The sequence below is a fragment of the Natator depressus genome, chromosome 11, assembly GCF_965152275.1.
Source record: "Natator depressus isolate rNatDep1 chromosome 11, rNatDep2.hap1, whole genome shotgun sequence".
NCBI lineage: Eukaryota > Metazoa > Chordata > Testudines > Cheloniidae > Natator > Natator depressus.
The window spans coordinates 33,748,893-33,773,840 of NC_134244.1; the positions used below are offsets into that span (position 1 = coordinate 33,748,893).

The 24,948-nt window shown below is 39.5% G+C and overlaps 1 protein-coding gene across 7 annotated transcripts in view; it reads left to right on the plus strand.

The window, feature by feature from the left end:
- The window catches only part of SLC4A10 (solute carrier family 4 member 10), a 302,756-nt gene that overhangs the window by 212,706 nt on the left and 65,102 nt on the right, over positions 1-24,948 (plus strand). For 6 of the 7 annotated variants that reach the window (XM_074967434.1, XM_074967433.1, XM_074967431.1 and 3 more), the window contains 4 exons: positions 1,773-1,961; positions 14,576-14,667; positions 20,776-20,933; positions 23,461-23,548. In XM_074967434.1, the coding sequence (XP_074823535.1) occupies positions 1,773-1,961; positions 14,576-14,667; positions 20,776-20,933; positions 23,461-23,548 (527 nt within the window). The remainder of the gene's footprint in view (positions 1-1,772; positions 1,962-14,575; positions 14,668-20,775; positions 20,934-23,460; positions 23,549-24,948) is intronic. The other variant, XM_074967432.1, reaches the window with a different exon arrangement.

Sequence of the window (24,948 nt, forward strand, 5' to 3'; positions counted from 1 at the left end):
GGGGGCCATAGAGTCCTTTACAAGTGTTGTGATGGAAACAGAAGTTGGTGGAACATGGTGTGCTTCTTTTCTCACTGGGGGGAAACCTGGTTCCTTGGGGGATCATTACAGGCTACTGCGGTCTGCACTCTACCCTAAGTTGTTTACAGTGTTCAGCTGGCTCCTGGTAGGCCTCTCGATTGCAGGTGTACCGTTTATCTTAGAGAGGAGACAAATAAGAGAAACATGACAAACTTCTACAGTATAATGAATGATACAGAGTAGGTAGGTCAGGAACTTGTATTTACTGTTTCTCAAAATTAAAGAACAAAAAGACATTCAATGAAACGGAAAATTGCAAATTTGAAACTGCTAAAAGTACATTTTCACACAAATGTATAATTAACGTGTGGAACTAATTGCCACAAGATATAAGTGATGCCACAACTCAGCAGGATTAAAAAAACATTCGACATTTATATGGACAACTGGCCATCCAGACTCATCCATCCAGACTCATAGTGGTACACACACACACACACACACACACACACACACACACACACACACACACACACACACACACACACACACACACATTTTTGGGTATAAACCAATTGGTAACTGTTGGGATTGGGAGGAATTTTCTCTGGGGACAGGATCTCTCTCAGCTGACTACTGCAGCGTTTACTTGCACCTTCTTCTAAAGCAGCTAGTACTAGAGAATGGAGCTAGGCAGAGAAAGATTGTGTGTTCTGATTTGGAATAGAAAACCCAAAATTTCAAAATTCTCCAGAACAGATATCTGAAATGTTTTTGTTATGGAAGCATCAAAATTATATTTATTTATGACTTTGCCAAACTTTAATGGTTTGGGCTGGCATTTTCCGTGCCAGGTATATTCTTCAGAGTTTTGTTTTGTTTTAGAAAAATATTAAGACACAGTGTATCAGTTGTTTCCAAAAACAAGGCTGGGAAAAATACATTGTTTTGCCAATATTAAAACATTCTGGTGATGTTTGCTTTGTAAACCTCTAGTGTCTCCATGCTTTGGACCAGGGATTTGAAATTTGATATAGGGGTGGCCGCTGTGTCAGAAATTTGTCTTTTGCCACTCCCATGAATATGTGCCCAGATTTGTCCAAGTTATAAGCACTAGGGTTGCCAACTTTGTAATATTTAAAAACCGGATGCTCCAACAGGAGTGCTGGAACCTCCCACCCCGCCTCTTCCCCCCAAGACCCCATCACCCTGGCTGAGAGCTGCAGCCACCCAATGAAAGTAAGAGGTGGCCCCAGCTGAGTAGGGGCTGGTGCAGGTGGTGACCCAGTTCCTCCCCTGCCCGCAGTACCTGAACTTTGGATGTCCAGTCATTAGTACTGACTGGACACTGTCAGGTCCCCTTTTCGACCAGACTTTTCAGTCAAAAACCCTATAGCCCATCCATGCTCACTGGGGACATGCTAGAGCTTTCTAGCTAAATTTTTTGACGATTCCATCAACACTGGGCATGTTCTGGTCTGGGGCTAAGCAGGACTTCCTTGCAATTTCAGTTCTTAGCTGCTGCAAGGTCCAGATCCTGCAAATGAAACCTGTCTCTTTTCTGCTCTGTGTCACTGCTGCTCAGTCCAGGGAGCGTGAAGCTGCCTGATCTAATGGTTTTTTCTTGAGTAAGGAATGTAAGACTGGGCCCTTCACTTGTAATTCATATTTTATTATTTGGCATTATAATTATTAATAACATAATTCCCTCTCTCTGTTCATTATATTATATTTATGTATTTATTTTTCAGATATGATTCTTGATCAACAAGTGGGCTCAGGACAGCTCAGCGAAGATGTTCGTCACAGAGTACATGAAGCTTTACTGAAGCAGCACCACCATCAGAATCAGAAGAAGTTAAGCAACAGGATTCCAATTGTCAGATCCTTTGCTGATATTGGCAAGAAACAGTCTGAGCCTCATTCCATGGACAAAAATGGTAACGTGTTGCATTATTTTATGTTTCAGAAGCTTTTTATAGCATATATTTTCTCCCCCTGAGCCTGTCTACTGCTGTATTCACAGCCGTCCAAGTGTGGTTCTGATTTGAAAGGGGACTGTAAAAATGGCTGCTTTTATTTCTCAGAGCTGCCCCTTGTAAATATTCAGAGATGTAGCTGTTTTCATTTACTTACAGAACTATGTGTTTACTACTTTTTACATCTATTAACTATAGAGAACCAATGTCACTCTGATAGAATGAGCTAGATGATGGTTCATGAAGTAAAAGGAACTCAACTTGTCTTTTAGATTCTAGACTGAGTTTACAGTGCTGGCAGTTGGAAAAAGTCCCCATTTTTTCATTTATAAATGGAAAGCCATTGAGATAAAATAAACATGGAAAAACATGTTTTTATAGAGTCACTTTTCAGGAAATTGCATTACAAGTAAGAAAAGGGGGAAAGGCTGTGCAATACTTTTATGGAAAAAGTTTGGTTAAGATAAACTTTTGAAAGAGGTAAGAATAGGCTACATTGTATTTCTAGCATGCTAACTCAATGACAGCTAGTATGGCTGTGGTGTCATTTACACCTTCCAGCTTAAAGTGTAAACATACCCCTAGATACTCCACGGCTGGGTACTAACCAGTGTATGTTCATATATTTGGGTAAGAGACCAATGAAAGCAGCATGGTGGTAATTTATTATGCAGAAGATATTCCAAGGATGTTAGTGAGCCTAAAATTTTTACCCTGGCTTCTGACCTGCACAAACTCCATGAGTCTTTTGATCCACAATGCAGTAGAGGCTACTCTTTGTTCCAAAGCAGGACTACCCTTTGGTGGTAGCCCTGTAATGTTGATTTTACACACACTTCCAAGCCTAGCTCCTTCCCTAGGGTGGGAATCTCACGCTTGGAAGGCTGAATGTAATTTAATCTGAAGAGGACATTAAATAGGAAGATCATTTCTGTGCGATGTCCAGATTCCATATGAGGTTTACTTAGTTCCCAGTTCCAGAAAACATCTCTGTTCAGGACAGCTTTTAAACATATGATTGCCATTAAGCCTGTGCTTAAATGTGATTGAAATCAGTGTGCTTAAGTGCTGCGTTGAATAGAAATGCACATGCTAAAGTGCTTTGTAAATTAGGCCCGTAGAGAGCACCGGGCATCCTGCAATCTGGCAATTGGAACTTCCTGATCTTGTGTGAGAAACACAGACCATTTTCATTATATTATTTATATTGTATTTAATTCATTTTAAAATAGTAAAAATGTTTAAATGAAGGTAAATCAACTGTGTGTCCAACTAATAGTGATACTGCCAAGCATGCTTTTTAACAGTCCAATGCAGTTAGAGATGTCTCTTATTTATTTTGAAACATTGTCCATTAACTTGTCACTCTCCTATATTGGCCTTTTCAAAGTAGAAAAAAGGTCCTGTGTTAAAGTTGAGCTTTATTGAAATGTTTATTTCTTATTCTAAATTTCATTAAAATTGACATTCTTATGTTCAGATTACTGGATATTTGCTTTGTGTCTTGGACTAATGTGATTGGTTAGCTTTAGCACATCTCAGAAAGAAAAGGACAAAATTACTTTAGATCTGCTTACAGAGTAGTCTCAACTCTATTTGTTTGTTTGTTTATTATTTTCTCCTCAAGGCCGTGGAGCCCCAGTGCAGCTGTGCCACATCCAATATAATAGTCTACATGCTGTAGTGGTATCTGCTGTGCTCCATTTAAAAGAAAGGGGGAGTGGAGAGGAGAGAGATTGTTTAGTGGATCGGCATGGTCTCAGGCCCATAGGCTCCTATACATTCCTCTTGTAGAATGCTCCCCACCATTCTTCACACTGTCATGGGTAGATCTTCCATAAAGCACTGTTAATAATGTACACCGCATCACATGCATGGCCCTTCACCCACCTTTGGCAGTTCCGCCGCCTTTAGGGCCTTGCCCATGGACAGGAGGTCCTTCTTTGTAAAGTGCGAGCATTCATTACTTGCCTTTCTCCAGCTATTCGCCCACACACATCCCTTTCTTTGAAACTATAGCACCTGCTTGGGAGACTTGCCTTTTCCCCTAGAGCCTTATGTTCTCCTACTCTCCTGCATATGTATGTAAGACGAGGGCTCAATCTAACTGTTGCAGTCTGTGAATGATGTATGCCTCTTCCTGCTGGCTGTAGCTGAAAATTTCTCTTTAGATGTCGGTTTTAAAACTTAGAGCAATTGTGTAAGCTGCTCTTATCATTAGAATGATGGCTCAGACATAACTTCTGAACTATGAAAACTAAAGTTTAGTAAACTAAATTTGTAAAAAAAGCTAACACTAAGACAAAAACACCTCAAAGCAATGTCAGGCGTGTGCGGTGAGAAACGTCTTTGCTTCTGAGGACAGCCTTGCAAAACCTGCATGTGGTTCCACTTTATTCTGCTTATTCCCATGCCTCTGTGCTGTGTGTGAAGCGTATACTATATATGGATGTAAAAAAGGTTCCAACCAATTGCAAGGTATGAAAGTGTCCTCCTCTCCCACAATCTCAAAATTGTATTAACATAGCTGTTCAATTTATTTTACAATTATTTCTACCTTTTGGAGCAAAGGCTTAATTATACAAAAGGCTTGTCAAATCTTTTGAGGAGAACAAGTAGATCTTCTGAGGTATCCCTAAAGTCTTGCTGATCCCCTCCATTTTTCTCCTTTTACTCTTCCAGTCCTCAAAGGCTGAATGTCTCCAAGCCAAGAAGAAATGGACACAGCCCTTTTCAGAGCCCATCAATGCTGATTCAGAGATGATCAGAGAGTAATAAATAGAGCAATGCCAGACATCTTGTCCCAGAACCTTGTCCCCTGTTCTACTGACGCAGTGGATAGCTACCAGAATCTGCCCTAAGAGAGCAACTGAATATTTTTCTTGGTGTAATTATAGCGCATTTTTGGCCAAGATGGAGTCTGCTCTTCAGGCTGCTCCAGCCAAAAAAAGGCATGGACAGGAATGCAGTAGGGAAACTTCCTTCCATCCCAGGGGCATCTGTTCCAACCCCTCCTCCCCCCGCAGAGTAAACATGCACACTGCTCCCCGAATAGTACAAGAAATATGGGAAAAGGAAATATTTATTAACAGAGGGATGAATGGAGGACCCACAGGCCCTGTGATACCGCAATATAAAAGGACAGATGCCGAGCATCTAGACTCGGAGCTCAGGAATCCTGGTCAGAGTTCCAGTCTGACAGTGAGTCATTGGATGCTCCTGGTTGTCTTTGGCACCAGTAAACTTTCCCCCCCAAAACCCTCTGGTGCACTCTTCTTCCGCTCTCTACAAACCCACACAGAGCAACAATCCTCTCCACTTAACTAACTACAACCTCTCTCCTTATTCCCAATGCAAAGTCACATGTCCCACTCCTCAAAGCCCCATACCGCTCTGGGTGACAGTGATACTGGGTCTGGGTCTGGTTTGTCCTTCTCTGGTGATTCCTGGTGTGGTGCGCCTCCTGGTTCCCATCCTGGGACATCCCTGGTCAGCTGCTCTGTCCTTCCAGGCTTTGGGCTGGTTCTCAGCTGCTTTGCTGTGGGAGAGCCTGCTCACTGTAAGCCCTTTGTCTGGCGCTACCGACACCCACACCCCTGACGCTCTCCCTATCTTGACTCCCCTCCTCCTAGAAAAACAAGCACTTCCTATGCCTCAGGATGAGGTTTTAAAGGGGCCATGCTTTCTAAACCCCAAGTTGGTTACACTGAGAATCCTCAAGCGGTTTGAAGATGGCATAGTGCTGTGTGACTGCTGCAACTACTGTAACTTGTAAAACCACTATGCCTTTGGTGTCCCCAGGGCTGGGGCATGGAAAGATGGTTTAGATCCACCATTTCCCTCCACCCTAGTCACTTGCTGCAGTTAGGCATTCAGCCCCTTCTCTCTCCAGTGTCTGTTGTGCCCTGATGACATTACTGGAAAATATTTGTGCTTATGTTCTTCCTCTGGTTTTCTTTGTGTGTGAATCTCTCAGACCTTCTAATTAATTTTCTTCGTATTTAATAGTATTATCTTTTGTTTACAATGGCTTTTCTTCACATCCTCTTCGGGGCTAAAGTGTCAGGGTGCTATGGATTTACCATGCATTTTTAATGCTGCCATGCTGTGTTTAACTTTCACTTTTCATTAAGCATCAAAACTGTGAGAATTAAAAGCCTGCTTTTGATGTTCCAGTAAAAAATGACACTCAAATTTGGCATAACAACAGCAAAAATGGTTTTTTAAAAAAGCTTAGTTTGACACTGAATGCCCAGAATGGAGGGTGGAAAAGAATTTCAGAGTAAATGCTATTAAAGCCAGTGGAATTTTAAAATATATAATCTTTTGCCATTACCAAGTCATCTTTGCAGATCAAGTTTGGAATGCTATGTAACACATATTTTTAGTGAGATTAATAGAATCCTCATCCTGATGATGAAGAATTATATATGTAAATGTATGTATCAACATGATGGAACATTGAACGTTTGAACAGGTTTCTGCAATGCAGAATTTACCCATACATTTTTTGTTGAATCAGGCTCATGCAGAGAGAACAAGTCGTGTGAGTTTCATGATAGTATAGTTGGTCAGAAAAATCAGATGGTAACAAAATCCTGACAGTAAACAGCAATCTCCCTCTCCCCGTTTCTGACTAGCTGTACACCTTTAACTACTACACTTGGAGATATACCTGTTCTAGCTCGGATTGAGCAAAGGTTTGCAGTAGTGTGCTAAAAATGGAAGGTAGCGGTGGTGGCACGAGTCACAGGAGGGACTAGCCACTTTGAGTACATGCCTAAGTTCTTGGATGGGATCGTACTCGGGACAGCTAGCCCCTCCCGCCACTTGCACTGATGCAGCTACATTCTAGTTTTAGTGTTCTAACTTGATCAGAGCTAATAAGTGTGTGTGATTTCTGTCTCCTTGAGATGAGAATCACACCCCCCAGCTCCAAGTATAGACAAACCCATTCCTGATGTAACTTAAACACCAACAGGCTGAGGAAAGGAAGGTAGCAGGACAAGTGATTAACAGTTAGGTGCAAGAAGGTGTAAGTTACAATTGCCCTTTCCATCCATATTAATATGCATCTTGCACCTTCTTCTTTCCCTCTGTGTGTTGTTTACACCAACTGAGACTGCTTTAGAGTCCGTCATGCCCACTTATCAACATACAATTTAAATCGCCTCTAAATTTGACACAGATATGACACTGTAGAGCTTGGGGCTGTGACTATTCATATCCCTTGCAGATCAGCATAGTGAGGGACCTGTAACACACGCACCAGTGGGTTACATAAGAAAAGTGTGAGTCAAAGTAGCCCCCCTCTTACTTTGTCATATGCCTTCTCACACCTTCTTCTAGCTCCTTGGCTTGCAAATTGCCCCAATTCAGACTTCCTTACACTTGCTATAATGGATTTAAGCGAATATAATGGAGCTACATTTGTGTCAGGGCATCTGATTTGTGCATCACCTTTGAGTTTGGCCCATAGATTATAAATTACTGTTCCATTGGGTTGTGTGTTTACATTATTTTCATCCCAGTTTCATAATCTTGTATCTGCAGTTAAGCATTAATGTCGACATTCAGTGCTAATATAAAGCAGATGAAACTACACTGAGGTCAATAGAGAGTCCTCTGTTTACACCAGTGGTGAATTTGGCTCTAAGGGCCTGATCCTATATTCCTTGCCTGTTGAAGACACCCAGTGACTTAAATGAGAGGTTTTGGGTGCATATGTAATATGGGATCAAATTCTTCGTAGGTTTCCTTTTCTCTGTATAAGCAATACAGCTGGACCCAACCATAGTAATTCTAAATTAAATGATCTAATATTGTATTTCATATTTGACATGCATTCTTTTCAAGCTAACTAATTTTAGTCAAGACTTATTATCCACAGCTTTCTCATGATATTATTGAACTAAGGCTCACGTAATTCTTAAACATTGTCACCTGATATTTGTTCTTTCTTTCTCCATATGTTCCTTGTACCCATGATTAAATGTATAATCTACATGTATGGAATTGTGTCATTCATCTTTATATTTCTTTATTTTGCTCTGTCTTTGTTGTGTCTGTCTCTAACAGGCTCATCTCATCTCTGTACCTCCCTCATCTCCTACCCTTTGGGTTCTGTAAGCTCCTTGAAGGTTTGAGAGGTAGTATAAAAATGTATCCTGCTTGGGTTTCAGGTCAATTAACATGTACATCCATGTCTTCAACTCAGTTTCCTTCTAGCATGCAGCTTTTTGCTATAGGCTAATAATCAATATTTAAGGCCTTTGGCAGAAGCTGTGATAATTTTATACGAGAATCCTACATGATGATGGTCATTATTTGGAACAAAGATGGAATATTTGAGACTAGAAATCATTTCTTTATAAATACATTTTCTTATATCAGTTGAGAAAGTGGCAAACCACAACATTTTGGTTAGAGTTGCATGGGTATGCATGGAATTGTTTGAGGTTCAGGTTTAGTATACAAAAATTCATAATCTGGCTTTCTCTGCTTCTTCTCATAAGAAGTATTTTCAAACAGCACCAAATTCTACTCTCAGTTGTGTAGGTACAATGAGAATGGCAGTTTATTCATGGTGGTTAAGAATATTTGTTCCTTACAAATACTGCAGCTAAAAGCTGACTTTTGTATTATATTTGAATTTTACAATACTCTGACCAAAATCTGACCCTAATCTACTTAATACATTGTTACTATATATACCTTTGCTTCCTAGTCTCCTTAGATGTGAGCTCATTTAATATTTGAAAGTTGGTGACTAGTAAAAAGTCACAGTTAAAAGTCCACAAGGCCCAATACTGCGCTCCCAAAACACTGAACCATTACTGAATGGAAAGGAGTACTGTAGCTTTTTTATAAATATTTTGTAAATATTTAGGGTTTATGAAGCTGAATGTTTGATTTGCCTTGATTTCTGTTAGTAGTACCTTGTTCTTTTGTGCTTATTGTGATTACTGTGCTTACTGTGGTTCTTTTTGTCTTTCTTTGGATAAAAACAAGGGTTTTTGATAAATATTGAGTACTGAAGGTATCCTGAATGCAATAACTTTTGGGCTGAAATTTTGGAAGGCCATAGTATATTGTGGCTTAAATTCTCTTTCTGGAACTCTGATTTTTACTTGATGTAATTAATAGGTTTTCTCAAAACACTGAATTTTCAGATATCTTTTAATATAGGCATCTATTGATGCAATATAAAAATGGACCCCATTTTAATTCCTTTTATATATAAATGGTTTGGTTTTGCATGAAAGAGTCTATTTCTTCTGAATGATTGTTTTTTCCAGAAATTGAGCATGCCTATCTACTGTCCATAGTTTTAAAGTCTTGGGAATTTTCTTTTATCTTAAAAGCAAATCATTTTCTACATAAAACGATGAAGTATATTTCATTGTTTTGGTGTTGGCATTTTAGTTAAATAGATAACCCCTAAAACCTATTTAAACATGAGTGTGTCTGTTGAAACGTTTAAGTTCCTCTGTGTGTGCGCGCGCACGTGTGCATGCTGAGTATTTCAGTTAGATAGCATGTTACAGGTGATTGGCAGGTACATGCTTTAGAAAATCTGCAATTCTCTTTGACTTCTCAAATAGAAGAATAAAACTATTGGAATGCTTGATACATACTGACAGTAGAATAAATCCAAGCGTTGATATCATTAGATTTTTAAGTGTTCTATCTATACTTCAATATTGTTAAAGAGTGAAATTCTGGTCATCCACACAGAAACCCGAAGTACAAATAAAAGTGTTTGGCTTGACAGAGATACACAGGTGTTCCTGGAGGGGAGCAGTAGAATCATCTTCTTCAACCTGAAGACAGGACATAGAGCAGCTGCATGAATGTGCTATTGCTGTGGCTAATGGGCTGTAGTTGTGGCTTGTCCGTGATCCTACTGACTAGGTCCCCACTATTCCCACTGATCTAGTCACAATATTGCCAACCCTGGGCATTCAAAAATAATGAGTCAGACCTCCCAAAATTAAGCACATTGCATTCTCTTTATTTGCTGTCTGGATTTGTGAGCACAAAATTAAGCACATTGCATTCTCTTTATTTGCGAGCCTGTAGGATCCACTCGGTTTGCATTTTCAGATTTTCTCCTCAGCTACGAGGGCTAGCAACTTACTATTTTACTTTAATGAAGGCCAAGAGTCTCATGAAATCATTTCTTTCCAGATGGCTGTACCATACATGGAAAATAAAAAATAAAGTCTTGTGCATGCAAAAAGAACAAAAGCCATTCACAAACTCCACATACTGACTGGGGCCTGTTGTGTTTCCTGTTGTGTGCATTTCTGTTACCATAGGGAGTTACTAGACACAACTGTGAAAGCAAGTGTTTAGACCATTAAAAATTGACGTCATGTTAGGTGGTTAGAGGTTCCCAGGCTGTCTACACTTTGAGTTGAGGGTGTGATTCCCATCTCAAGAATTCATACTCACTGTAGGTCTCATACAATCTTAGAAATGGAGGGCTGGAAGAGACCTCAAGAAGTCATCAAATCCAACTCCCTGTGCTGTGGCAGGGCCAAGTAAACATAGACTGTCCTAGACAGGTGTTAGTCCAGACTGTTTTTAAAAACCTCCAATATTGGGGATTTCACAATGTCCCTTGGAAGCCTATTCCGTAGCATAACTACACTTATAGGTAAAGTTTTTCCTAATATCTAACCTAAATCTCCCTGGCTGCAGATTAAGCCTATTACTTCTTGTCCTACTTTCAGTGGATATGGAGAACAACTGATCACCCCCCTCTTTATAACAGCCCTTAACTTATTTGAGACTATTAGGTCCCCCATCAGTGTTTTTTCTCAATACTAAATATGCCCAGTTTTTCTAATCTTTCCTTATAGGTAAGGTTTTCTAAATCTTTTATAATTTTTGTTGCTTCCCTCTGGACACTCCAATTTGTCCACATCCTTCCTAACGTGTCGTGCCCAGAATTGGACACAGTACTCCAGCTGAGGCCTTACCAGTGCCAAGTAGAGCGAGACAATTACCTCCCATGTTTTACATGTGATACTCCTGTTAATACACAGCAGAATGAAATTCACCTTTTCTGCAGCTGCATCACATTGTTGACTCTCATTCAATTTGTCATCCACAAAACCGCCCAGATCCTTTTCAGCAGTACTTCTACCTAGCCAGTTATTCCCTATTTTGTACGTGTGCACTGGATTTTTCCTTCCTAAGTGAAGTATTTTACGCTTGTTTTTATTGAATTTCATCTTGTTGAATTCACACCAATTCTCCAATTTGTCAAGGTCATTTTGAATTCTAATGCTGTCTTCCTAAGTGCTTTCAACCCCACCCAGTTTGGTGTCATCTGCAAATTTTATAAGCATACTCTCCACTTTGTTAGCCAAATCATTAATGAAAATATCAAATAGTACTGGACCCAGGACTGGTCCCTGTGGAATACCACTAGATGCGCCCTCCCAGTTTGACAGGGAACCATTGAATAACTAGTCTTTGAATACAGTCTTTCACCAGTTGTGGACCCACCTTTTAGTAATTTAATCTAGACATTTCTCTAGTTTGCTTATGAGAATGTCATGTGGGACAGTGTCAAATGCCTCACTAAAATCAAGATATAATGCATCTACTGCTTCGCCCTATCTACTAGGCCAGTAACCAACCAAATTTCCTTGTTTGACAGGGCTATTCCTTATCACCCTATTATCCTCCAGGTGCTTACAAATTAATTGTTTAATAATTTGTTCCAGTATCTTTCCAGCTATCAAAGTTAGGTAGACTAGTCTATAATTCCCTTAGCCCTCTTTGTTCCACTTTTTAAAATTAGATATGATGATTGCCCTTCTCATGGAGAAAGAGCTAAACACAAGGTGTAGCTGTGGCAGCACAAGTGGTAGGATGGACTAGCTGTCCTGAGTACATGCCTTGGGTCTTGGATGGGTACAAACTTGGGGCAGGTAGCCAATCCATCAGCTTGCGCTGCTGCAGCAACATTTTATTTTTAGCATGGTAGCTTTGCAAAAGCTATAGCCAGTATTTCTCCTTGAGCTGGGAATCACACCCCCAGCTCAATGGGTAGGTATATGCTTATGTGAAGTTTGAGTCTGCACTGTAGCAGTTATAACAGTCTGCGCAGTATGTCCATGGTCTTGCTCGGAGTTGTAGGAGATGATTTTATTTCTCCTGCCAAACATCTCTGCTCCCATTTACTCCATCTTTGTACAAGGGCCAGAATTTAATTAAAGAATTGCATTTCAGCTTTCACTTTATGGAATAACAATACAGATGTAAATACTCAGTTATGAAAAAAAGTTTAACTTCTCTCTCTCTCTCTCTCTCTCTCTCTCTCTCTAGCATACAAAATGTATATGCTAATATCTGTAATTATACATGTTTCCTGTTTGCCTAGAAAAATAAATAAATAGATCTTAAGTTACAAATCTAAATTTTACATTCTCTTACACCCTTATGATCCCAACCAAATCATTAGGGTTCTGTGGGTGTAACTGAGTGCAGAATCTGGCCCAGACATTTTGGAACACCTCTCTCTTCTGGGTTACATATGCTTACTAGTTGTGAAATTCTTCCCTGAGTAATGTAAACCACTGGAGATTTTTGTATTGCATTTATTCTTCATGCAGTCTATTAGGGTGAAATTAACTCATGTGCATACAAAGCCCAACTCTATTTAAGGGTACCTTTAGCACTTAGCAAAGAGCTTAAGTGTGACGTGGTGCAAAAGCTTTCTCCTGGGCCTCTACACAGGGGTGCATTTCACTTTAATAGAATGCAAAAAATAATAATGATAATAAAAATGCAGTACAGAGTCACCAGAGAGTTTTACATTATATTATGGAAATCACCAGAATGGTGCAGAAGTTGTATTCACATACTGTGGTTCTATAATCAAAAGAAGTTGAACACTATTGTCTGGGAGGGTTATGGTCCAATATGATTCTAGTATATTGCTACATATCAAAATCCAATTTTTAAAGCATGAAAACATAGTAATATGCAGTAATATATGGTATGAAGGGTATGAAGCTGATTTTTTTAAAAGTTAAAGTTATAATTTTGAGACTGGCAAATTGAATGGCTGCTAATTAACAGTTTGCCCATTCATAACCGAATATGTACAACTAGTAATGGGAGAACCGTTTGGAAAAATTGTAGCTGTTCCCCTGAAACGTTTGTATAGATTAAAATTCTCTTAAAATCCTTGTTTTATGGGAAATTTTTCAGATTACAATAATCTACTAATCTTTATCATATGAAAGTAAAATTAAATATCTCAGAATTGTAACCTGCTTGTTTAGATGCATTTGCTAGAGTACTCGCTCTTTTTCTCCCTCTCTGTCTGGAATAGAGTTGATCAAATATCAGAATTTTCATCTCATCATAAATTTCAATATTTTCAACCTTTGTTTTGACAACATGGACATTTTCCTATGAAAAACTTTGACTTTGTGGAAATCACATTTTCTGATTTGTGGAAATCAGAAAATCCCTGTCAGTTCTGCACTGGAATGCTCATTGGTTGTGGCAGAAAGCTGGACATCTATTCTTTGTCCAGGGTTAAGGTACTTCTATAGCTCCCCGCAGGACTTGATCCTGCAAGTTGCTTAGCTTTTCCTGACGGCAGCTGAGTGTATTTAGGGGCAGATTTAGGCACCTAAAGGTGCAGTGGGGATTTTCAAAAGTGCCTAAAAAAGGTTAGCTGCTTAGCTCTGGAGTAGCTAACTATCTGCATCTTTAGGCACCTAAATACTTTGGAAATCTGCTCCTTAGTACCTTGCAGGCTTGGGCCCTTTATTTCTTGAGCTGCTCCTGATTTTTATTTCAGTGTCACTCACCCTTACTAGACATCTTACTTGCTGCTAGGCTTTCAGTTGTCAGGCCTTCTTTTACTTCTAATTTTTATAAATATTTTGTGTTTCTTCCTGCCTGGATTTTATTGGGAATTTCTTCACTTAAAAGTTTTTTTTTCCATTTCAATATTTATTTAACAATTTATAATTTTTTGAACAGCCTAAATTTCAATACATTTATTTTTCATAACAAGATACTTTATTCTAGCTTTGGTTGTCATGCTAGTCAATGCCCATTTACGCACATGAGGAAACTTATGCACATGGGGAGTCCCCTTTGATTCACTACTCACATGGGTAAGTTTTTAGGACTGAGGCCTAAAGTTGGCAGCTCCTCACATTGCTTAGGAAATTTCCTTGGTAGATGTGGGATTGTTTTTTAAATAAGGATTTTTTAATGGAGTAACAACTCTTAACAGAACTTATACGCTGTGAATGGCACAAAAATCTGTCCTCACAATATTCAACAGTAGGTTTAAATTTTTCTAAAATGGATTCTCCCATCTCTAGCGTCAGCTAATGAATGTTATGTCTGTTGAGAATTTGTCTGTTGTTCTAAATAAGTCTTTAATTTCACTTCCATGCTTACATTCTCATACACATGCAGTATGAAACATATGTGATACTCTAATTTAATTCTAACACTTGTTTCATAGAATGCTTCTGTAGAAATGTAAATAATTGTTAGTATTCTGTAATAACAATATATTTTTTTAGCAGGTCAGATTGTTTCCCCACAGTCTGCTCCTGCCGGCATTGAAAATAAAAATGACGTGAGCAGAGAAAACAGCACTGTTGACTTTAGCAAGGTAAGCATTTATTGACTGTGAAAAGAGCCTTCTGACTGGCAAGAAGAAATTTTAAATAAAAAGAGTGGTTTGTGTTAATCAGAGAAAGCTCTAAAGATGTTTCACTTCAATATTATAAATTGTCACATGTCAGTGCTACAAAATACATATGTTGCACCTACAATAAAGAAGGTTTTTAAATGTTTCCAATAAAACATTGTTAAAATATTGCTAACAGGAAATCACATTCCAGGAGATTAGACACACTTTTCATTGCATAACACTGTAAGGAGGCAACAGATTGTAGGGAGAGGTCTCAGAAATGAGTAAAGGGCTGACTAAGTAGGAAAGTAATTCAGATTGCTTATCATTCAGACTTAGCATATGTTCTCTTGTGGGAATAATGCATAAATGTAAAATGCCCTTTTTGTCACCTGCTTTTGTGGATTCTGTGTGTCTGAAGAATAATTTGCTTTTGTTAAATGTCTATAACTTCATAGCATTGTGTCACGCCAAGATATTTCAATGCACTTTACAAAGTTGTGTAGTAGTTCAGTAGTATGGTTTTTAATGACAAACTAATAATAGAAAGCAAGGAAACACAAGCTAGTCTTCAGTTTTGGTATAAAAAATGTCCCTCATCTTTGGAGAAGGTGCTGCATGCCTCAAACAAACTTTCACATTAGGTACAGGCATGAGATAGGCATGCCAGCAACAGATGACTTCAACTGGTGCTTGGGTGGGTAAGATTTGAGCAAGTCAGGAAAGGTTATTAGAACTAACATTCTAAAGGGATGTATACAGTTAGTGAAGAATAGAAATCTGAATCTGTTGTGGAATCTGACTGCCAGCCAGTATAATTGAGCCAGCAATAGAGTTATGTGCTCACTCCATCTGGTGCCAGACAGAATCCTAGCAGCAGCAGTTTGTACCAGCTGAAGTCTGTCAGTTTTTTGTGCAGGGGCTAGGAGACTATTAAAAAGGGCAGTACAGTTGTCTACATGGGATGAAACAAAGACATGAAAAGGATCTTTGCATCACTAAGAGAGAGAGAGAGAGAGATGAGGCAGCGCTCTGGCTGTCTTTCTACACTGGTTATAAGGAAATTTCACTACAGCAGAGACATGTAATTCAAATTGGAGGCCAGTACTAATCCTTTAAATACATAAATATAGGTATCAGTAAACAAATATATTCCTTTTTAGAGTATAACATTTTTATTCAATGTTGTTTTTAAAAGCGTTAATTGGTGCACAGTAATATTAATATTTTTTTGGTGAATGTTCTGTGTATTGAAATGTAACATCTATTGTAAAGGGTAACAATAAAAATAGATTTGTCTAATTTAAATTTTAAAAGTGCAGCGATGAGATCAACAGCAACCTGGAGAACACTACACCACTTCATGTAATGCTTTTCTCACAGTTCTCCACAATCACTTTGAAATTTGAATGTCAGAACCCACTGAACTCATAGTTGTGGGTCTTTGACTCCACAGCTTTCAAAACCAGACTCTGTTTTCAAGGTATGCTTTTCATGCTGAAGGAAAATGGAGACAGCAGATTTTGAACCTTCATTTACCAGTTTTACACTGATATGATATCATTGACTTCACCAGAACTATTCCGGATTCTCACTGGTGTGAGCAGTGGTGCTGGACCAAGAGGTGCTGGGGGTGCTGCAATGCCCGCTGGCTTGAAATAGTAATAACAAACACCGTGGTTTCCATGGTTTCCACCATCAGCAGCCCCACTATAAAAATTGTTCATGCACTCCTGGGTGTGATAGGGGAACAAGGTCCCACCTTTCTAGCTAATCTTAAGAACCCTCAGTAAGTTAAACACCAGTAGTGGTTTCATGAAGTAGGAAAGAGACAGCTTTTGTTTACATGGATAAAATTGCCTCATGGAATTTTAACTAGAAGACTTTTTCCTAGCTGTATTTTATACAGTTTAGTTTATCCTCTTAAGCCTGTATATTTAGGGATACAATCTCCCTTGATAAGTGCCAGTATAGTAACTTCTGACAGCAGTAATTGGATAACGTGCTTAGATTGAGGGGAAAGTAATGTTATGCAGAGCACACAATGGGCTTGTCTGCATGGTGTGGCAAAGTGCACTAGAGGGGTGTGATTTCTAAAGTGCACTAGCATGCTGCATACAAACTGCCCTCTAAAAGGTTCCTACTTCACAATAATATAGTCTCATTTCAAAGAGGACTATGTTAATGCAAATGAAGGTACTTTTAGAGTGCGCCAACAAGGTCTATATGGGAAAGAGCGCGTGATGCATTAGCATGCTCAGCAAATCACACCCTTCTAGAGCACTTTGCTGGTGCCATGTGGACAATACTTTTAAAGTACTTCTCCTGAGTATTGTAATTTCTTACTCTAATTTTGTTCAACATGTTAATTTCATTTTATCTTCTACAAAAAGCACCTTTGATGCCTCGCTTACACTCTGCCCACTAATCCAGCTCCCCAAGGGCTCCTTCTAACGTTCCAAACTTCTGAGCAACTTGCCTCCTCAATCTGGATATCAATCCAGATACAGCACAAAGGCTGCATTGGTGGTATTGGTAGAGTATATCTTCCTGTTGATGGATAAAGATCAGGAGCCAGATTCAACACTGCAATCTGCCCTTTGATTGCTGCTTGAACGCATCAGACCTCTGTGGATGGCTTAGAAATAGTTTAAGGCAGGGGTGGCCAATCTGAACCTGAGAAGGAGCCAGAAATAACCAATGTACATTGCCAATGTACAGTAATACGTCAGCAGCCCCGCATCAGCTCCCCCGCCCCATTACCAGCGCCTCCCACCCACTGGCAAGCCCACCGATCAGCGCCTCCCCTCCCTTCCCTCACCTCCTGATCTGCTGTTTCGTGGTGTGCAAGAGACTCGGGGGATGGAGGAGAGGAGAGGGAGGAGCGTGGGCATAGCAGGCTCAGGAGAGGGCACGGGAAGGGGTGGAGGGGGGCAGGGCCTGTGGCAGAGCCAGGGGTTGAGCAGTGAACACTCCCTGGCACATGGGAAAGTTGGCGCCTGTAGCTCCATCCCTGGAGTCAGTGCCTATAGAGGGAGCCACATATTAACTTCTGAAGAGCCGCATGTGGCTCTGGAACCACAGGTTGGCCACCCCTGGTTTAAGGGGTCTATCCTGGCCCCCATCCTAGCCCCTGGTGTCAGAGTGGGCTGGGAATGACTGAAGCTTACTGCGCTATCATTCTTCTCTGCTTCTGATTTACACTGCAGGCTGGGCTATTCCATAGGGAAGTGTTAAAGAGACTGCGCCTTTGCCCCCCTCACTTACAACATATATGTGCTCAGCACAGAAACAGAGCATTTTTTAATCAAAGCTGAATTCCATGCTGATACTGTAAGATCTTTCAAAATACATGTGATGCCATTGATCATGAGATATGATTGATTCAGCTTTGAACTATAACAGGATTGGGTGGGATTCAGTTCCAGTATTCCTTCATTGCTGAGCGTTCCCAGAAGGTGATGTTGAATAGTTGCTCTTCATCTCCAAGGGCAGTCTCATGTGGTGTCCTATTGAGTTCACCTTCTCTCCCATCCTGTCCAGTGCGTATGGAGCTGTTAGGAGAGTTAGTGAGGAGGAATGGGCTGTGGTACCTTCATATACTGATGAATCCCAGTTTTATTTCTAACCTAATCCAGCCAGTCCTATCAAATAAATTTGCCAGTTTCTCATTGAGATTGGGGCATGGATGAAGGCTAGCTGGCTGAAGCTCTTTCTCAACAAAAGTGAGGTGAAACTGGTAGGTTGGAGGAAGCAGCTGGAAGGTATAGTGAAGATCCTCTCTCCCGAAGTGGTGGGTGTGTGCTGGCTGTGAGACTTCACAGTCTAAACGTATTCTTGGAACCCCAGCTCTTAAATGATAATATAGCAGCAGTTTACTGGAAGTCCTTTTTTCATTTTCATTTGGCAGGAGAGTATGGTTGTTTTCTTTCACATGTGAAACTTGCCACTATCAATGATGCCTTTCTCACCTCAGATGCGTGCTATGTGGGACAACACCTAAGATCCAGTCACAAACGGAAAGCAGCAGTCCACCTGCTCTGTGGAGTTTCTTACCCTGAGCACATGACACAATGCTCCATGATCTATCCCAGCTGCCTAGTTGTCTCTTGATTAAGCTTAAGGTGTTGATTTTAAAATAAAGCCCTTGAGTGACTTGGGATCTGCCTACGTGAGCGAGTGCCTCTCTCCTCATATAATATTACCAAACTGCAGGCAATAGAAAAGCTCCAGCTGGAATCGCCTCAGTATAAACTGTTTACCATGAAGGGTCCCCAGTCTTAGATCTTTTGGTCTGAAATAGCCTAAATATGGCACACTGCAGGGCTCATCTACCTACTCAGATTTTGGGGTACAATAACAGGTTATTGTTTGGGATTTTGATTTCATCTCTAGTTAGGTATTTTCTGGTTTTGGGGGTGAGGAGCACCTGCTGTTTCAATTTTTTGTGATTGTAATTTTAATTCATGGCAAAAGCCCCTGGAGACCATGATAGGCAATGTATTTTTTAAAAAATAATCAAAAAGAGAAAGAGATCTTTTCTCAAGCATCTGCTGAGACTCTGATAGCTTAGTCCTCTGAAAATATACTCAGACCTTTCAGTCTACTAGTCCTCAGTCCTTCATGTTGGTTTGTCAGTTGTCTAACACTCTGAAGTATCATTCATGTTATCATAAAGAAGGTTTATGCTAGATTGGGGTAACATTAGAAACATGGCTTTTTGGGTTTGGGGAAATAATAAAATTTTAAAAATATATTTCATAACACAGGCAACTCTGTTATGTCTAAATTCTGAGTAAGTGCCAGAGCCATTTGCAAACAAAACAGTTTTCTAAATATTACCAAAGACTATTTACACTAGTACTGACAGATGGCTGTAAGATAGACATTAAAATGGTCCACTTTAACAGTTTATATTGGATTTGGTCACTGTTGTTGTGTTTAGATTAGTAAAAAGAAAGCAAATGACAAAACCATACAGTCTGAAGTTCTTAGGCAAGACTAGTGCATTATGAAGTCAATTATACATGTTGTATTACTATCGTTATTACATAATGACATTTAGAATGGTACTGTGGAAGTAATACATAAATATATGAATGAGTCTGAATATCAGGCAAATAACTATAGTCTATATAGAAATAATGGTGCAATCAAGATCCATTTTTAACAATCTAAATGAGTTTTAATGTTAGTTTGATATACACCCAGCACATTTCAAATCTAAAATAAAACAAAATTAAAATGTTGAATGTTTGTATGTCTTTAAGACGGGTCTGACTCTTGCCAAAAGTTTGTTCCAGTCAGGCCTTAAGGAACTTTTATATAAGGGATAATCAACCTGTGATGCCATTCAGTAGTGGCATGGCTTCTCCATCTCTTCAACATTGAGTACCACTGTTCTGTAGCTTCAAACTTATTACCCCACGTCACTCTCTAAAATATCCCCCACTTATGGTCATAGCTTATTTTCTCATGGTCAGGAGGTTGGAAAACATTTTCCTCCAAGCCTGACACCAATAGTGCTTTGTGATTTTTGGTTGATAGGAAACAGTCATGGAAGGAAGGTGTCAATCTCCCATCTTGTTGGGACTCTAGCATAGCAACCTCATCCACTGAATTCAAGTTTCCTTCACGCAGCACCTGCTGACAAAGCCAAGGCTTTGCCCTCTCATAACTACTGTTAATTAGCATAATAAAGAAGATAGAAGAAAACAAAAGATGGTGTATTTCCCATTAATATTTGCTTTGGCCCTGTAGGTAAAGTATTTAGGATACATTAAAAGTTGTGCAGTGGGATTATCTATATTCCGTTTGCACACTTGGGCAAATGCTAAAGACTGATAGTTATTCATATTACCGAGAACCATTCATTTATTTCTCTTTTTAAAATTATTCAAGAAAAGAAAACACTGCAAGTAGACTGGTTAAAAAAACTCAGGCAGCTGGTCGTACGTTAGGTGGTGACCAAGTGAAGATACTCTGTGTCATTGAAATAGAGAGAGATTGTTGTGTACCTTAGTTTTTCAGATAATATACCAAGCTCTCTCTTTTGAACTTTGCTGCTGTTATTCTTTTAATTATTAGGTTGACCTACACTTTATGAAAAAGATACCTCCTGGAGCTGAAGCGTCAAACATTTTAGTTGGTGAACTAGAGTTTTTGGATCGTGCCGTAGTTGCTTTTGTCAGATTGTCCCCTGCAGTATTGCTTTCAGGACTAGCTGAAGTTCCAATTCCAACAAGGTAAGTGTAGATTGTGCTAAAAATATAGATGGTAGTTCATTCCATTTCACATTTTTCTAAATTGCATTACTTGTGGATGTGGATGGGAATCATCCTTCAGCCCTGTTTTTTATCCAGTTACGAAATGAATTGTTACCTCATAAGAGGGGCACACACCTTACCTTTCCTTTCCTTCCTTTAAATAGTGCATACTTAGGTTAATTATTGGACCTGAGGCCTGTGTGCCCTTCTCAGAAGTAGAAGCAGAAGTGCACTGTTTCTGAAACTATGATGAACGGATTAGCATATTTGAATTACAAACATTACAGATGAATTGCTAAGAAACTGAAGGAGTAAACAGCAAAGAGGTTGATCAGGTTACCTGGGAGTTATAATTGTTTGCATAATCCTGCATAACTTTTCCTGAAGGGAGAAATGACAAAGGAAATAAATACATTGGTATAAAAAATAGAGCCCATTCCAATTCTTTATTAACATAGTATTGTTTAAGAGCAGTAGGCATCTGGGGTAAACAGCTGAAAAAGAGAGAACTGAAAGGGGTGATTGGATTCCAGTACCCACAAATTTCATCACTGCTCCTCCCATAGTTTGTTCTCCATGATTAGACCCCTTCCCTTTGCATCCTTGGATTTGGCTTGTATTCTCCCTTTCAGGAGAACCTGGAGAGGGGGAGAAATGAATTCTAACTTTTTATTTTATTTTCTAAATAATTTTAAAAATGAAGTAAAAGAGGGGAGAAATTTCCCAGGAAAACTAAACATTGAGGATGCTACCACAATATAAACAATGATATGCTGATACAAAATGTAGTTGTCTGTGAAAAGTTAAAACTAATTGGGGATTAGTACAAATGTCGGTGAAAATATTAATAATTAATATTTAATTAAATATTAATATTTAGTTAATTTTAATATAAGGGACTAATTGTGGCCCAGCTAATGTGGTGGTGCAGAGTCATCGTGGGTAGCAGAATGGCCGGGGAAGAAGGTTTTTCACAGCCACCACATCCCCTTCTTGCACAGGTAGGCACAAAATGGGGTGTGGAGTGGGCAGAGCCTTAACCTCACCCCACTAATGTGCCAGATAGCATAACTGGACCAATGCACTGGGAACAGAACAGAAGCAGTCTACTCCCTTATCCAAGCAGTGAGGGAACCAGGAGGGAGATCATAACTCTTGGCGATGCAGCAGTGCAGTGCCCATTACTCTGAGCTGATGGCAAAATCATGAGTGTGTTCTGGATAATAATTTGTCCAAGAACTCATGCTAGAAGTGCTCTGTTCATCATTCATTCTTTGCCATTTGCTGATTTTAAACAGAGCAGAAACAAAACCATGTGACTTGGGTGACCAATCATACTCTGACTATTCATTATTCATGGTGTGAGTAGCTTGACCACCCCACAGTAAAAATTGTTCATATAAATACTTGGTGAATACTTATGAATAACAAGTATATTCACTGAATTCAGTTTCTGAGTGATTTGCATGCAGAAAAAAAGGCTAAATTCTTAATGGATAGTTAGATCAGCTCTAACTGGGTTTGTCACTTTAGTAAACATGAACTTGGAAAACAAATCTGGCTGATGGTTGGCTAACTGGCAAATATATATGTGTGTGTGTGTGCGCGCGCACCTATACAACCATACAGGGATGAAAACTCTACATACTGCATCTTCTTTATACAACATGGCTCAAGAGCTGGTCAAAATATGGTGAGTATGATCTGCAAAAAACAGGGGAAAAAGCTTCTCAAAATTTTTGATGAAAATTCAAAAACATTTTTGTTTCTGAAACTGAAAATGTTTTGGGTTTTGAGTTTTCCAGTTTTCTTCCCCTGCTTTCATTTTGCCGCTAGTAAAAAAAGTTGGGGTATTTTTTTAAATTGATTGGGTAAATTAAAGAAAAACTTTCTATGAACAATTTTATTTTTTTAAAATCATCATTTTTTTGAGAAAAAAGTTTACAATGAAAATGTTTTGACAATTGCTCTATTTGGCAACCCCGTGAGCTCTTGGCAGAACATTCCATAGTTCCGATACTTGAAAATAGATGTATAGGGAATGGCATAGAGGAGAACTAGAATCCTCTTAAATAAAAGACATAGTGAGAAGACAACAATACTTATTTCCCACACTTTGTGTGTCTGTCTGTCTGGGGATAGGGTATCTTCCATAATTTTGCAAAAATGGTGCATACTGATAATACATGCTTCTGTCAAAAGTACTTTTGCCTAATTTTTAGGATACCCACAATTTAATTGCGTGTTTGTGGAACCTAAGTGAGTTTGGGTATTTACAGCTATTCAGACCATCTCTGAAGGCTCCTTGCATAATACACATTTATGTAATATTTTGTAATTGTGTCTCCAATTTTAAATTACCATGTAAGGATATTTAGAGAGAGGTTATTTCCCCCCCTTTAGATGTTACTTCCTCTAATCAATTTTATGAACTTTTCTGTGTTACATGATGTTAATTTAAGTTTTCCATTCTTGAAATATCTGGTTTTTGGCTTTTTATTTGCAGATTTTTGTTTATTCTTCTGGGACCACTAGGGAAGGGCCAACAGTACCATGAGATTGGAAGATCAATTGCAACACTAATGACAGATGAGGTATTTATCGATTAACTGTAGTTTGTTTGTACAGGTTTCAGAGTAGCAGCCATGTTAGTCTGTATCCGCAAAAAGAAAAGGAGTACTTGTGGCACCTTAGAGACGAACAAATTTATTGAGCATAAGCTTTCGTGAGCTACAGCTCACTTCATCGGATGCATGCGGTGGAAAATACAGTGGAGAGATTTTATATACACAGAGAACATGAAACAATGGGTGTGACCATACACACTGTAACGAGAGTGATCAGATAAGGTGAGCTATTACCAGCAGGAGAGAAAAAAAAACAAAAAAAAACCCCAAAAAGAAACCCCTTTTGTAGTGATAATCAAAGTGGGCCGTTTCCAGCAGTTGACAAGAACGTGTGAGGAACAGTAGGGGAGAGAGGGGGGAAATAAACATGGGGAAATAGTTTTACTTTGTATAATGAAACATCCACTCCCAGTCTTTATTCAAGCCTAAGTTAATGGTGTCCAGTTTGCAAATTAATTCCAATTCAGCAGTCTCTCGTTGGAGTCTGTTTTTGAAGTGTTTTTGTTGAAGAATTGCCACTTTTAGATCTGAAATCGAGTGACCAGAGAGATTGAATTGTTCTCCTACTCATTTTTGAATGTTATAATTCTTGATGTCAGATTTGTGTCCATTTATTCTTTTACATAGAGACTGTCCAGTTTGGCCAATGTACATGGAAGAGGGGCATTGCTGGCACCTGATGGCATATATCACATTGGTAGATGCGCAGGTGAACAAGCCTCTGATAGTGTGGCTGATGTGATTAGGCCCTATGATGGTGTCCCCTGAATAGGTATGTGGACACAGTTGGCAATGGGCTTTGTTGCAAGGATAGGTTCCTGGGTTAGTGGTTCTGTTGGGTGGTGTGTGGTTGCTGGTGAGTATTTGCTTGAAGTTGGAGGGCTGTCTGTAAGCAAGGACTGGCCTGTCTCCCAAGATCTGTGAGAGTGATGGGTCGTCCTTCAGGATAGATTGTAGATCCTTGATGATGCCTTGGAGAGCTTTTAGTTGGGGGCTGAAGGTGATGACTAGTGGTGTTCTGTTATTTTCTTTGTTGGGCCTGTCCCGTAGTAGGTAACTTCTGGGTACTCTTCTGGCTCTGTCAATCTGTTTCTTCACTTCAGCAGGTGGGCATTGTAGTTGTGAGAATGCTTGATAGAGATCTTGTAGGTGTCTGTCTCTGTCTGAGGGGTTGGAGCAAATGCGGTTGTACCATAGAGCTTGGCTGTAGACAATGGATCATGTGGTGTGGTCTGGATGAAAGCTGGAGGCATGTAGGTAAGTATAGCAGTCAGTAGGTTTCCGGTATAGGGTGGTGTTTATGTGACCATTGCTTATTAGCATTGTAGTATTCAGGAAGTGGATCTCTTGTGTGGACTGGTCCAGGC